Source organism: Muscardinus avellanarius (genome assembly GCF_963383645.1).
Source record: "Muscardinus avellanarius genome assembly, chromosome: 9".
NCBI lineage: Eukaryota > Metazoa > Chordata > Mammalia > Rodentia > Gliridae > Muscardinus > Muscardinus avellanarius.
In genome coordinates, this window is record NC_137795.1 from 7,510,684 (window position 1) to 7,525,192 (window position 14,509).

General features: G+C 54.8%; 1 protein-coding gene across 1 annotated transcript; it reads right to left on the reverse strand.

The window, feature by feature from the left end:
- Positions 1-7,534: 7,534 nt before the first annotated feature.
- Positions 7,535-9,341, reverse strand: HOXA13 (homeobox A13; the record flags this gene model as incomplete). The annotated part of the gene is made up of 2 exons (XM_080701666.1): positions 7,535-7,779; positions 8,492-9,341. The coding sequence occupies 2 exons, from the start codon at positions 9,339-9,341 to the stop codon at positions 7,535-7,537; spliced, it is 1,095 nt and encodes a 364-aa protein (XP_080557792.1).
- Positions 9,342-14,509: the final 5,168 nt, after the last annotated feature.

Genomic DNA, 14,509 nt, shown 5'->3' on the forward strand with positions numbered 1-14,509 from the left:
TCTCTTCTTCCAAGTAGGGCGTGTCCATGGGGGCCACTCTGCCCTCCGTGTGAGCCAGAGAGGTGGGTCGTCTGGGATGGCCCCGGAGGTCTCCCAGTGTTTGTTCCCAGGTCTGCTTATTGGCCGACCCTAGCCAATCCCACACATGTTGTTTCCATAGGATATCAGGGCATCAGCTCTGTCACCACCAGGTGGAGGCAGGGATCAATTTGTACCTTTGTCCAGGCACCAGCCCTTCTCTAAGCTAGTCTACTCTCTGCTAAGGCACAGGAAAGGGTAATGCCTTGAACTTGACCTCCTGATTGGTTTCTGGTCTGACTAGCAGGTTCGATTATCCCCCAAAATGCCCCTAAACCTATGAAGAAGTCCATATTCTTCCTCTGGCCCCTGGGGAGTGGGGTACCCGGCTCAGCTGAGGGCCTCAGTCACCCAAACCAATCTGGTTATCATTTAGTTTAGTAGGTCTCAAACCAGTGGGCGAAAGGAGGGTCCTTTCCTTCGAGGAGAACTACTTTTATTTTACGGTTGCCCACTCATTGGAGAATATTTTACTCTTTTCCCCTACAGTGTGGTGGTGGGGGGTGCAGGGCGAAGCCCTGGTTCTCAGCGCTTGCCTTGTTTATCCCCTGCAGCTTCGGCCTAAACGGGTTTCCGCAGCCAAGTGCATCCGTCCGCAATAAAGAGGACAAAAGAGGGCAGTGAACCCGAAGGCTGGCGCTGGTCCTCCATCCCAGTCCCCAGCGCTGAGGCCAACAGGACCCCATGCTGGGGCAGTGCCTCACACTCCAGGTTTAGGGAGAGAACCTCTGCTCCCACCAGGCCCTGCCCTGGGAGCCTCTCCCACTGACCCTGCCCGCAGCTCTGCCGGTGCCTGCTCAGCAGCCCCCCCCCCCACTTTTGCCAACCTAGCCCATGAAGCTCTGGGGCCAGGGGTGGGGTGGGGGCAAAGCCCATCTATTCTGTCATTCGGAATAAAAGATCATCTGCAGACCCTGTCTGGGTTACCTGGGGTGATAGGCTGAGCTGCTTGCTGCAGGTAGGCCATGGGCAGGGTGCGAGGGACCCCTCCTCTGCAGGGGGAGGGGATCTTGAGAGGCCCAGGAGATGGTCTTTACAATGGTAGCCGGCTCTGCCTCATTCAGTGCCGGTTGTAGGTAGAAGGGCATCCGGGAGCTCCCCGAAGGCCTGCCCTGGCGAAGGCCTGGACTCAGGGGTCTGGACACAGGGTCTTTATCTCTTGCACTCTTCGTGGACGGTGGCTATGCACCGGACCCAGAACTCGACCTGGACATAGCCACACCCGCCAGCGCTCCCTCCTGCCCCCCGGCTAGGCCTCTGCGACTCCAGTCTCCCGGCTGGGGCAGAATCCGCTCTTCTGCTATGAGAACAAGACTCCGGCACCCCTGGCTTCGGGCGGGGGACTCCTTTCCAAACCCGGCTGGGGGTAAGAGCCTTGGAAAGGGAGCACCGGAACCCCGGCTGGCAGACCGGGTGGCGGCAGGAGAGAGGGCCCCACCGTGCCTTCCTGCCCTCACCGCGGCGGCCGCTCCTGACCGCCTCTTGCTGGGGACCCGGGGACGGTGGCGCCGAAGACTTGACCTTTACAGGGCGCTGGAGGGAGTGCTCCCCGCGCCGCCGCCTGGGGACGCCGCTGTCTCAGCCCGGGCACCCAGCAGAGGCGCTGCGCGGCCCACCCCACTCCCCTCCATCTTGTGCAGCGCTAGCAGGCCCGCGGAGGCCTCCGAACAAAGCCCCCCGAGGGGCCGCTCTCGCCCCCTTCCCCGAGAGCGGTCTTTAACCCCCAGGCCCCAAGGCTCCGAGGTACAGTCGAGCCGCCTCGGCTCCTATCCGGGGCGCTTTCCCGGCTGCGCGGGGGCTGCTCGGTGCCACGCCGGCCCGCTGGCGCTGGTGGCGAGGGCGCAGGGGCAGGGGCCGCAGGGGCGAGGACCGAGGGGGCGCAGGGGCGAGGACCGAGGGGGCGCAGGGGCGAGGACCGAGGGGGCGCAGGGGCGAGGACCGGGGGCACAGGGGCGAGGACCGGGGGCATAGGAGCGCAGGGCGCAGGGGTGCGGGGCGCAGGGGCAAGGGCGCGCCCGCCGCCAGGTTGGGGAAGGGGGGCTCGGGAGGCGGACGCGTTTGATAGAGGAAAACACCGCTTTTTCCTTCCCATCTCAAAACCCCTTTTAGAGAAAAACGCTCCCCTTAAGTTTTATCCGCGTTGCAGACCACGGTCCAAGCTGCCGGGAATCGAGACCAGGGGAGACTCAGTGCCCGCTCCTCTGGGGCGGGCGGCCCGGGGCACCCGCACAGAACCCGGGCGCGGCCGGCCTGTCCTCCAGCAGGGCCTCGAGGCGGCGGGGTCAGCTGGCAGCTGGGGACTCACCGAGGTGGCCAGGCCTCCTGCTCGTGTCCAGCGGGCTGGGCTGGTACCCTTGGGCCAGGCCTCCAAGTGGCCTGGGGGTTCATGGAGCCTTTGGGGCGGCGCCCAGGGCTGCGACCTCCGGAGGCCTCGCGCCTCTGCCACGAGTGGGCCGCACCCCTGCACCCCACGACCTGTCGCCAAGGCCTGACCTGAAAGTCTGACACCCGCGGTCAGGACTCCTGCAGGCCAGGTGGATCCAGCTCCGCCGCCGCCCCAAGACAGAGGAGCCCGGGAGGGATGAAATCAGTGGCGGGGCCTTGACGGCTTTCACGGTGGAATTTTTTCCTGCGCCAGAGACTTTTTCTTCTTCTCTTCAAAAATAAAAATTTAAGTAGCAAACACCTCTCAGGCATTCGTGGGCGTTAGGTACATGCGTGAGGATTGGGTGGGTATTTTCCTCAAGAATGAAACTGGCTTTTTTTTTTTTTTTTTTTTAACCGGGAGGCTGAGCAGATGAAAACTTAATTAGCGTGCCTGTCCTAAAACCTAGGCATAAATCTCCTCAGGCCTTTTGGATAACGCTACATCTTTGCTTATGAAAAATGGGACGCGAGCAACGCTCTGCACATTTCTCTGATTCCCCAGGTCTTGGGCTGCTGACACGCATTCGATCAAGTTTAAAGGAATGCACATAAATCAGCGAGCCCCCAGCTCTCCTCGGGAGAGGTCCGCGAGTCCAGAAGGCCGCCTCTGAACCCACCGGTCTAGGGATTAGCAGTCGCTGGCAACCCGGCAACCGCGGCCTCTCCTGAACTGGGGATTCGCAGGCTCCGCTCCAAACACGCGCCGCACACAGTAACCTGCGCAGATGTATTATGCAGTAAAATCCAGCCCTTCACTGCCCGCACACAAATGAATCGATCTCAGCTGAATTTCGCTGTCTCCTGGTCAATTTCTAAGAAGACATTTCAATTAGGTTGCATTTTTTTTAATAAATAATTTTTTTTCTTAAATTGTTTCTTCTGTTTTCTGTTAAAAACAATTCAAATGGATGGCTTGAGTTCTACTCTGGGCATACATAGAAGAGAAATACACAGTGACATTTTATAACCATCCACTTAAAATATCGTGGTAAATCTGACATATTAAGAGTAGATGGGGAAAATAGGGTTTTTAAAAAAGTCCCATACTTATAATTTTTTTTTTTTTTTTGCTCAAGAAGGGTTTCTTTTTTTAGAAAAAAAAAAACTTGAATCAGGTTTTCAGCAATTCTATTTGTCCAGGAATCCGTGTCTGATGGTATTCCTGTTTTTCAAAAGGAGGCGGGTGTCCTCAGGCACTCTTTGTTCTAAAGGTTTTAGGGCGATGCCTATTTACTCCCTGCCCAAGTCAGCTTATCTAGTAGTTCCATAGATATTTCAAATGAGTGGGGAGTTAGGTTCAGGTTGACACGGTAAACACCCCTTTTAGACCTGGGGGGGGGGCATGCTGACATTATCTTTTGTCATTACAATTTCAAAAACTGAAGAAAAGAAAAGGAAGGCCACTACTTTACCCAGGGTTCCTGCAGCGCGGAGGGCTTCGCAAGGGGCTGTGTTCCGGCTGCAGTTCTTCCCTAGGCCTGAGGCTCAATATTCCTCACATCTAAAGAAAAACAGCCTCTGTCAACAGAGGGGTCCCGTCGGAGCTGTTCACGGTACAGTCGGATGCAGCTTTGAGTCGGATGCCCATTTTGGAGGCGCTGGTTCCTTTGGTGCGATGGTGGGTCATGCAGAAGCGGGGCCGGAGGGAGGTGGGTCTGCAGCTTTCTTTTGTCCCCACAAGGACAGTGAAAATCTTCAGAGCGTCAATATATGATTGTACTTCATAAGACCATCCAGTACACGTGTTTCAGGACCATCCTTTTTTTCCTTAAAAAAGCTTTAGATTCTTTCAATAATAATAACCATAGCAATAATAATGATAATAATTCATCTATAAATCATTTGGTCTTCACGCAAGTTTGGGGAGGTTTCCGTCATCCACGTTTGTAATCAACCAGTATGAATTTCCACCGCGATGAATCTGGTTCTTCCATTCACTATTACTTTCCTCTAACATAAAGATTAAATTAATTTGCGACTGAAAATTCCAAATTCCAAGGCTACTGGTTCCATCAACATTTTAATTCATTTGTGCATGGTATGGATTTGACAAAAGACACATTACCCTACGTGCATATTAAATATATAAACATACATATGTTATCATTTTTGACTCTGAACACAGCACCTAATGTGTTGTTAGGTGTCAATAAACAGGAGACATAATACTGTTATTATCATTACTCCAGAGTTAGCAAGGCATCTGAAACTTTTTATTTGCCGTTTTGATGGTGGTTGTTAATAGGCATATTTTTTGTGGTACAGGGGACTGAGCCCAGGGACCTTCTACCTCTGAGCTATACTCCCAGCTCTTTTTATTTGTTATTTTGAAACAGGGTCTTGCTAAGTTGCAGAGGTTGGCCTCAAAACTGTTATCCTCCTGTCTCAGCCTCCCAAGTATTGGAATTACAGGCATGCACTGCCACACCCAGCAGTGGCGGTCGTTAACATTAAACATATTTCTCCCACAAATCCAACATCAGATTCATAAACATCAACCTAAGATTGCACAGCACCCAGGAGCAGCACTCAGCTCTGAGCTGTCTGGCATAACTCTCCTTCGGCATCCATATTATGGTCATTTTGTAGCTATGAGATATTTATAAGTTCTACTTACTGACCTCCTAAGAGGTGGATTTCTTTGAATTTCTGACATGTAACTCTAGAACTCCAGGGTTAGCGAGGCATCTGAAACTTTTTATTTGCCGTAAAGACTCCCCGATAATTCTAATCAGGGTGGTAGACCACCTTGGAGGGTGAGGGCCAAGGAAGAATGGTTATTTAAGAACACCTCTTGAACTGTAACAAAAATGTACAGCTAAAGCAGATCTGCAGAAATCCGAGTGAGCCGCTGTGAAGACGAATCAAACTTGGCCGTTAAAGAAAAAGAGCAAAACTTCATTGTGTGAAGTACATTTGGCACCTCAGCTCTAGAAATCACCTTAAATTACAATGTCTTGGGTCATCAGCAATTAATGTTACGATATCTGTACAGATTCTACAAGTTTATATACAAGCACACACAAGCACCGATATGCAAATGTATACATGTATACACATATGATATATTCACATATATACAGGCACATGTATAATTTACATATATTCAAATCTGCTCCACCCGGAGCCAAATAAATGAGCATTGAATCTCTGAAATAACAAGTCAAGGAGGTAAGAGCCCTTGATTCCCTTGAAGCTGAAAGAAGTACAAGGAAGCTTGTCGACACCAGGTGGCGCCCTTGATCAACTAATCCAGCCCTGGCCGCTTCATGAGCTGTCAAAAGTCAAGGTCACAAATTGTCTTTTTTGCTCAAGGTCAAGGTTTAAGGCCTTACCTAGTCCTGTCATTTCAACAAATATCAAAACCTACCCTTTCAGACACACACAGACCCAACAGCAGATTTTTATAATAACAGTCCGGGCATTGCTGATACTAAACAACTGCTTTTCATTTTCCACAGAGAGCATGGGGATTTATACTGTCTCTTTCTCCTTTCTTTTTCTCTCCCTTTCAAAATGCCTGATGCTCTCATATCCCTGAAATAGTTCTCATCTTTAGGATTTTAGTTATCAGGGATTTCTCTGTTTTCTTAAAAAACTTGTAGAAAAAAAATTACAAAAGCTGAATAATAATAGAAAAGAATGGTCCTTGGCTTGTACAAGACAAACCTGCTCCTTTTCTTGCTGTGGAGTGCATGTTTAGCATAGGAAAGTAATGAATATTTCCTTCATATTTTAATGTCAGTGACTGCTTTATTAACAGAATTAATACCACTATATTACTATCTATCGGTCTATTTTATTTTTAATAGAAATATTTTAAAAGCAGGTGCACAGATACATTTTCACAGTGTGCTGAATGTCTTTATTTACAAGATAGCATCGTAGAGTAAATGTGAACAAAACGCACGTGCTGGTTGAAAGGACTGCTTGATTAAAGATGCGCTGTGAAGATGATGAATCCCCTACACTCTAATGCGGCCTCGTATCACAAGAAACAAGAAAAAATAGGAATCCCTCGTTAGATCAGAACAGAGGGTGTAGGCATGTAAATATTTGGGGAGAATTAATTTCCATTCTGAGTTTTCTAAAAAAAAAATAAAAAGGAACATGATTTTTCCAGCAAAAAGGAAAAAAATGTTTAGTAAATATTGGGAAATGCCAATTTAAAAGAAAAAAAAAAAGAATTGTGTTCAAGCCACAGCCCTTCGTGTTTGGGTGGGACCTTCCAGAGATGACATAAAGTGAATCCTGCAGTTCATCTGGTGGTTTAAAGATTTTAAAAAAGACACTCGTGCCTTTGGAATATCTCTGATATTGGGGTAGTGTGCATGCCAAAAATATGCTTGTTATAAGCAGTAACAGAAGGACGTTACCAACCTGGGGGTTTCTTCCAGCGTCAACCGTTCAGCTGGTTGTACTTACTTTCAAGACAAATGATCTTCGCAAGGGTTTTCAATTCTTTCCCCTTCATAGCAAATAGTTCACGATTATTATTTCAGTGCCTTCTCTTTCACCCTCTCAACCTTATCATAAAACATCTTTCAGACACACAACCGTGTGGAACTTCACTAAGATTCACCTGAGCGGGCACTGACCATGCAAAGGGGTGGTAACCTATGAAGGACAGGCAGATGTTTACAAACAGCCTCTGACTTTTGTAATCAGCTCTCAGACTGTTGCCATCTAACGCGGTGTCCTAAAATATGACGGCCACATAAATACTTACAAGATTTCAGTAAACAGGTAACTTATCTGAAATTTCGTGTTTAGGGTTCGCATTTGACTCTAGAGTTTGTCATTTAACGGTCTGATGGGGCTGGCAGGAGAACTGGCAGTCTTTACCAGTTTTTTTTTTTTTTTTAAGTTGTAGGTTCCATTAAAGAGAAAGCGATTCCCCCCCTTAGGAGAACAAAACGCCAGGCTCTCTCTTTCCAATTCTTCACTTATTACGAAGAATCATTCTCTGGGCAAAACGAGTTCGGAAGCACTTCTTCAAGCTGCCCTTGGCTCCGGTTTTAAAAATCCATTAACTAGTGGTCTTCAGTTTGTTGATGACTTTTTTCTCTTTGACCCTCCTGTTCTGGAACCAGATCGTGACTTGCCGCTCGGAGAGGTTCGTTGTGGCTGATATCCGCCTCCGTTTGTCCTTGGTAATGAATTTGTTCGTGGCGTATTCCCGTTCGAGTTCTTTTAATTGCACCTTGGTGTAAGGCACGCGCTTCTTCCTCCCCCTCCGATAGGAGCTGGCATCCGAGGGATGGGAGACCACGTCTGGAAGACAGGGGAGAAGGCAAGTTACACGGGGATCGGACCGGGCGGGGGCACCGACGGCAGCGAAGACAGCTCGGGGAGCCACCCGCCTCGCAGTGCCCGGCTGCTCGGCCACGCGCTGGACAACCCGGCCTTCTGCCAAAGCCTGGAGGGTTAGTGAGTAGGGTGGTTAGTTGTGCATTGAAATGAAATCACCCGGAGCGCCAGTGACCACCTCCACCGGGTTCTCCTGCGTCCCTCGATCGCCTAGCCCAGCGGCCCACGCCCTGGCGCCCGACTGGGGCACCGAGTCTCCTCTGCCTGGCGCCTCTCGGTTTGCCCCAAGCCCCAGCACTAGATGCGTCTACAGTGAAGCCATTTTTTTTTTTCCCAGATATGGCACAGTGGCCATCTGATGAGCCAAATATCAGGCCAACTTCTCAGCTCTGCGTCCGTGTCAAGGGCCGGAGAGGGCGGGGCGCAGGGGCAGAGGGAAGCCAGCCGGGGTCCCCGGAGCTCCCTCCCAGCGCCCCTTACCCAAGGAGGGCCAGGGGCCAGCTCAACTTAGGGCCGAGCGGACAGCGCCAGCCGGCGGGGTCGGGCTCCCAGGGGTGCAGCGCCGCCGGGGCGGGCCAGGAAGGGCGCAGAGCGGCACCCGGGTGACCCCGGGCGGGAGCGGCGGAGAAGCTGCAGCGGAGCCGGAAGACGGGGCTGGAGAGGGGGCGCCATTTACCGGGCAGAGTGGACTTCCAGAGGTGGGGAGGCTGCGCCTGCTCTTTGGGGCAGTACATCTGGCCGTTCCAGCCGTTGGGCAGCGCCCAGGGCTGGTAGCTCTCCACGGAGAGCCCCAGGGGCTCGTGGCGCGACTCGCCGGGGCCCCCGAGCCCCGTCACCACCGGCATATCCAGGTAGCCGGGCACGGGCTGGTGGTGGTGGTAAGGCCCGGCCGCGTAGCCCTGGTGGTAGAAGGCGAACTCCTTCGCGCGGGAGCTGAACTCGTCGGCCGCGGGGCCCGCGGTCTCCATGTACTTGTCGGCGAAGGCGGCCGAGGCGGGCTGCGCGCACGACTTGATGGCGTTGGGGTGCGGGCCCATGCGGGCGCACGGGTAGTAGCCGCTGCCGAAGTAGCCGTAGGGCAGCGCGGCGGGCCCCGACGAGCTCTGCGCCGCGGCCGAGCAGGGGCTGCACTGCTTGGCCGCCTCGGCGCCCGCCGCGCCCGGGCCTCCCGACGACGACGCGGCGGCCGCCGGGGGGGGCGCCTCCCCGGGCGCGCTGCTGTAGGCGGGCGCGGGGTGCGCCATCAGGCTGCGGCACTGGTTGGCCGCCGCCGCCGCCGCCGCCGCCGCCGCGGCCGCCGCCACCGAGAAGTTGCCCCCCGCGGCCGCCGCCGCCGCCGCCGCCGGGTGGGCGAAGCCCCCGCCCCCGGCCCCCGCCGCCGCCGCCGCCGCCGCCGCGGCCGCCGCCGCCGCCGCCCCCTCCATGTTCTTGTTGAGCTCGTCGGCCACCAGGCCGCCGCCGTTGTCGTAGAGGAACATGACGGTGGGCTCGATCCAGCGGGGGTGGAGGAGCACGGAGGCTGTCATAGCCCGGGCCGCATGGAGAAGACCCCAGTGGCGCTGTTTTAAAAAGCCCCCGAGAAGTGAAGCGCGCGCGGCGCGGGGCCGGCGCCCGGGCGCGGGGGGCGGGGCGCGGCGCGCGGGGTCGCGCCAGGCGGCCGCCCATTGGCCCGGCGCCGCGCCCCGCCCCCGCGTATGCAAAGCGGCGCCGCGGCTCCGCGCGCCCGGCCCCGCCCCTCCGCGACGCCGGCGGGGCCCGGGGCGGCGCCGCGAGGCGGGAGGGCGCGGAGCGCGCCGGGGCGGCGACGCGGGCCGCGGGGCCGGGCAGGTAGACCTGCGGCGGCGGGGACGAGCGGCCCGGGTCCGGCCGGGCGGCTCTCGGGACCCGCGCGGCCGCTTTCTCCCCAGGTGTCCGCGTCTTGCTTCCTGGAGGCCGGAGGAGGGGTCCGCGCGCCAGGCTCGCACGGACACCGCGGTCGCTGTCTTCGCAGGGGGACGACGGGGCCGGGCGGGTGCTGCTCGCCGGTTCCTGGCTCGCCCGGCGCCGGGTCCTAGGATGTTCCACTGGAAAGCTCGGACTGCGTTTCGGAGCTCCTTTCCCGTCCCTCGTTCCCCTGGTGGCGGGCAATTTTACACACTTGCATTGAGGCCCATAGGCGCAGAACAACTCAGCACCCTCCGCGGTGACACGTATGCACACACATGCACACCTGGGTGCACGTCCGCTCATTTAGGACTACAGTTTGTTTCGTGCTTTGACACAGTTGCAATTCTTTCTCCAGAGACTTGGAGACGGAGAAAGCGCCATTCACCCTTGCTCCCGGCTCCCCAGTTTTGCCGGCTTCTCCTGGAAGGGGCTTAAGTGGAACAGGCCCCAGCTGGGCTGCTGGCTGGGACTCCAGCCCCAGTTCTGGGGCCTCACGCAGGCTGCTCCATACAGCCTGGGCTGGACCCGACTCCGAAGGCAACCGAGAACACGCTATTTCGTTCTGTTTTGGGAAAAGAGGAAGGAGTTCTTTCTTTGGGGGGCGCTTCACGCCCTGCCTCCAAGTCTGAGTTCCAGCCTGCGGAAGGTGCCGGTGCCCAGGAAGCAGCCCGAGAAGCCTTTCCCCTGAGCCTAGGAAATGTGACCCTCTCCCCGGAGCATAGCACTTTCTTGGTCCAGGTAGAACCAAGCCTCAGCTCCTCTTGTAGCCGCCATGTTTTGGTGACAGATTCTGGGGGTCCCGCCACTTCTTGTATGAACGCGTTCTTCCACTTCTGATTGTGGGACTGCGTGCTGGTCAGATGCCCAGAAGGGGAACCAGCATTCAAAGTGAAAGCGGGCACATTTAGGAATCTGCCAGCTGGGGAGAGAAGAGAGCCCTGGCCTCGGGTCCATCCCGGGCGGGCATGCTGGTGAGCCGTCAGGCTTGGAGCCAGGCTCTGACCCCAGCTTGCAGACTCAGCCCTAAGCTCAGGGTACTGCACACACCACCCCCACTGGTCTGCGGTGTCCCCTGGGCTTCCTGCAGGGCCCAGACCCATGAGGCTGGGCTCAGGCTTTTATCTGCCCAGATTCTGGGTTTACCCTGACCAATGTAAGTGTCGCCCCATAAAACCCTCTCTGACCCGCTCCTTCCCCGCACACCCTGTGCGCCCTTTCCCTCTTGGCTTTTTAAGCAGTTCTGGGTAAATATTGATTTGACCCCAGTCTACCTTCTCCCTGACTGGCCATTTGCAAACTAAGGAACCAGACTCTGCAAAGACTTGATTTTTGTGTTACTTTCCGGCCCGCTCACCCCCACCCCCATCTCTCCCCAAGTGGCGTTGTAAAATTCCCAGTGACAAAGAGACAGAGTAGGGTTCGAGGCCCCAGTTCCTGGGGACTTGAGGGCGGTTTTACATAGGGGTCAGACGCGGCTGGAGGCCAAGGTCAAGTTGAAAGTTTCAGTCTCTTCAGCGCGAGAACCCTGCTTTGCAAACTCGGGAGACCAAGACGACTGAGCCGGGCTCACCGTGCACCTCCCCTCGCTCCTAATTCCCTTTTCCTCCAGAATTCTAGTTTCTGGCTTTGTTTGGCTACCCAACACATTTTTTTTTCCTGCCTTCGTAGAGTTTTCGGGGCGGTGTTTACCGACTATTCTCTGCCTCCGCCCTGCTCTTGGCTGGGGCTTTGTGCCTCTCTGTTTTCCAGCCAGACCCGGAAAAACGAAAACACAGCTTGGGAAGTGCCCACCAGCCGGCGCCCGTGCCAGCCCACCTCTGGTGGCCGTGTGGAGGCTGGTGCGATCTCGGAGGCCAAGGTCTCCGCCCTCCACACACACACACACACACACACACACACACACACACACACACACACACACACGCTTCACCAGAGCCGGGAGTCCAGGGAGCCTCTGCTAGCTCGATCTGCAAACTGCCAAAGCCGACTGGGTTCCTCTACACCAAAAATGGTGAGACAAGATTGCATCTTGTCCGCTGAGGAGCCACAAAGCAGGTTTGTCTGGGAGGGATGGCGCCGGGCGGGGAGGGGAGGAAGGCTTTGGGGTCGCATCCCGAGTTCCTTGGGCTTTTCTTCCCACACGTGGCGTCCCCACCACAGAAGGGCCTGGGGCCTGAATTACTGAGATTTATGTCTCCTTATCACTTTTCTAAAACCCTCAAGATGTAGTTACTTAGATGGAGGTAGCCTGCTTGTTCCCGAGTCGTCTCTGGTCTCAATATAAATGATGTGATTTTTCTCTCAGCCATGCCTGTGGCGTCTTGGTATGACTTCAGTATTTTTAAATGTCTGTCTGTCCTGCTAGGTATTGAGGTGTAGCCCGCTATCAACGGGAATGGTTTATATAATTAGGATGAGCTCCGTGAATTATTTGGGGCCTGGATTTCTAGAATTTCTACTCACTTTGAAGGGAGAATAATCCCCCATCTCCGTCTTTCACTGAGAAAAATAAGAGATTCATTAATGGTTTCTGACTCCACCAAGCAGCACCAAACTGGCTTGCTGTGAGAAAAAGAAGGGTCTGGGGCAATGGAAACTGAACTGTGTTCTTGGAATCAAGCCCTGGTAGACATTCTCAGCATTTGTCTTTCTTACCCAAAGGCAGTGTTGGGATCTGTTTATCTGCCCCACTAGTGGGGCCTGGCCTTCTGATCTGCCCCCATCCCCAGCTCAGAGAGTCCCACAGGATTTTAGAGGCACACCCTCAAATTAACTGTCTTAGCCTCAGACTCCCCAAGGGTTGATCTGGGGAAGCCAGGGGACCCACTGGGAAGCAGTAGTGGTCGGCCCCTGATCAAGGGAGACAAGCAAAAGGCTGCAGGGATAAGGGTGGGAGAGGCTGTGGCCATTTTTCAGGCCTGGTACTCCCAAATTTCTCTGGAGGAGTCCTGGAGGAGGCAGGTCGTGCAGAATCCCCTGGGCACCGGCAGCTATAGCACGGCCTTTGTTCCAGGAGTTTCCAGAACCTTTCTTCTCCAGCTCCAAAAAAGGCCTTGGCTTCTTACCTCCTGGGGCAGCCAAGGTGCCCCATAGGGCTGTGGTTACCCCCTCCCTCCCACCTCTACGGAAGAAAGAGAACTCACTGGGTCTCTTTCTGGGTGGGGAACTCTATGCCAGCCTGGGCCATGGGATCCCCGGGCTCCCAGTGTTGGGGGAGAAAAAGACAAAGGGAAACCAGGTTTTAATCGAGTTTGATTTTCATTTGCAAATGAAATTTACCTGCTCTCACTTTAACTCGGAGGAGGCTGTCAGCACCGCTTCCAAGCACTACTTCTTTGCATCTCTCCAGCATTAGGATAAACATTCCTTGGTTGGTTCTAAAGACACTTTGTATTTCAGGATATTCATGTGTTTCTAATGTATCCAAGCAGCTTTACGAGCGGCATTTGCAGAACATCTTAACCCTCTCCCTTCCACCCTAGGAGGACAAGGGGCTGGGAGATACTGGTAGAGGAAGAAGACAGGGTGGGAGGGGTGCTAAGGGGCTGAGGCTGGCCAGGAAATAGAGACAAGGGAAATTTTTCAAACAGGCTAGCGCCTCTGAATCCTCATTGGAATACAGCATTTGGGAACGGGGAAGCGGGGGACTGCTCAGTCCACGGGCTTTGTGAGGGCCCTATCTCTTATCCCCATGGAGGCAGAAACTGTACCTTCTTTTCTTAAAGAAAGGGTAGGTCTGGAGCCTTGCCGGTGGGCACGGAAGCGGTGCCTCTCTTAAGCTTTGGTTCCCGATTTTTTCTGTAATAGTGAGGCAGCCAAAGCCTCAAGGCTGTGGGGACTGTCGTGGACCATCTGAAGTTGCTTTGCACTGTGGTCGAGGAAGACCCACACCGACCCCACCTTGCCTTTAAGATTCCCTCATTGGGTGGACTTTGAAGACCGCCAGTTGTTGGAGGATCAGCTATTCCCACTGCCTGTGGGGCTCTGTCAGGTACCGCAAAGCCACTAGGGCAGTATGTTTCAGGAACGGAAAACCAGGGAGACCCTCCACACGCATGCATCAGCAGTGCCCTGTCCTGTTTCTTCTAGGGAATCCCTGAGAAGGGAGAGGGGTGGCACCCCTTCATTTCAGAACAACCAACCCGGGGTCCCAGGCTTCCATAAGGGGTACCCCCTGCATAGCTGCATAGCGGCGGCCAGCGGCACCAGGACTCCCCGGCTTGTGAAAACTTGGGAGTGAAAGATGCAGACGCGGGGCTCTGGCTTCTGAGACCCTCTTTGGGGAGCAGGAGTGACTGAACCAGCAGGGAGATGGGGAGGTGGGGGACCTGGAAACTCAGCCTTCATCTAGAGGACCCGGACATGCCTTAAAAGCAGGGGGCTGGGTGTCAGAAGCTCCGCCAGGAGGAGGAAACCCATTCCCTAAGTGTGTGGCTGGCCAGAGGGTGAGAGCACCAGTCACCCATGGAGTGAGCTCACCGTCACCCGGCCAGGACACTGCGCGCTTGGGATTGCCTGGGAATCCTGTGCGGCTGCGACTGGAGGACCACAGGGGATCTCTGCCAGTGTCTCCACTTCCCAGAGGACTCCCAACACCAGTTCCCCACCCCCACCCAAGCCTGATGCTTAAGTCCGCAACAAAACAGGAAACCAGTGCTGGGCTGTGGATTCTTTATGTCAACACATACACTGAAGACAGTAGAGCGGTGGAAAGAAGCAAGGGGTTTGCACGTAAGCCTGGCTCCATCCGGCTCCAGGAGAAGCCAGT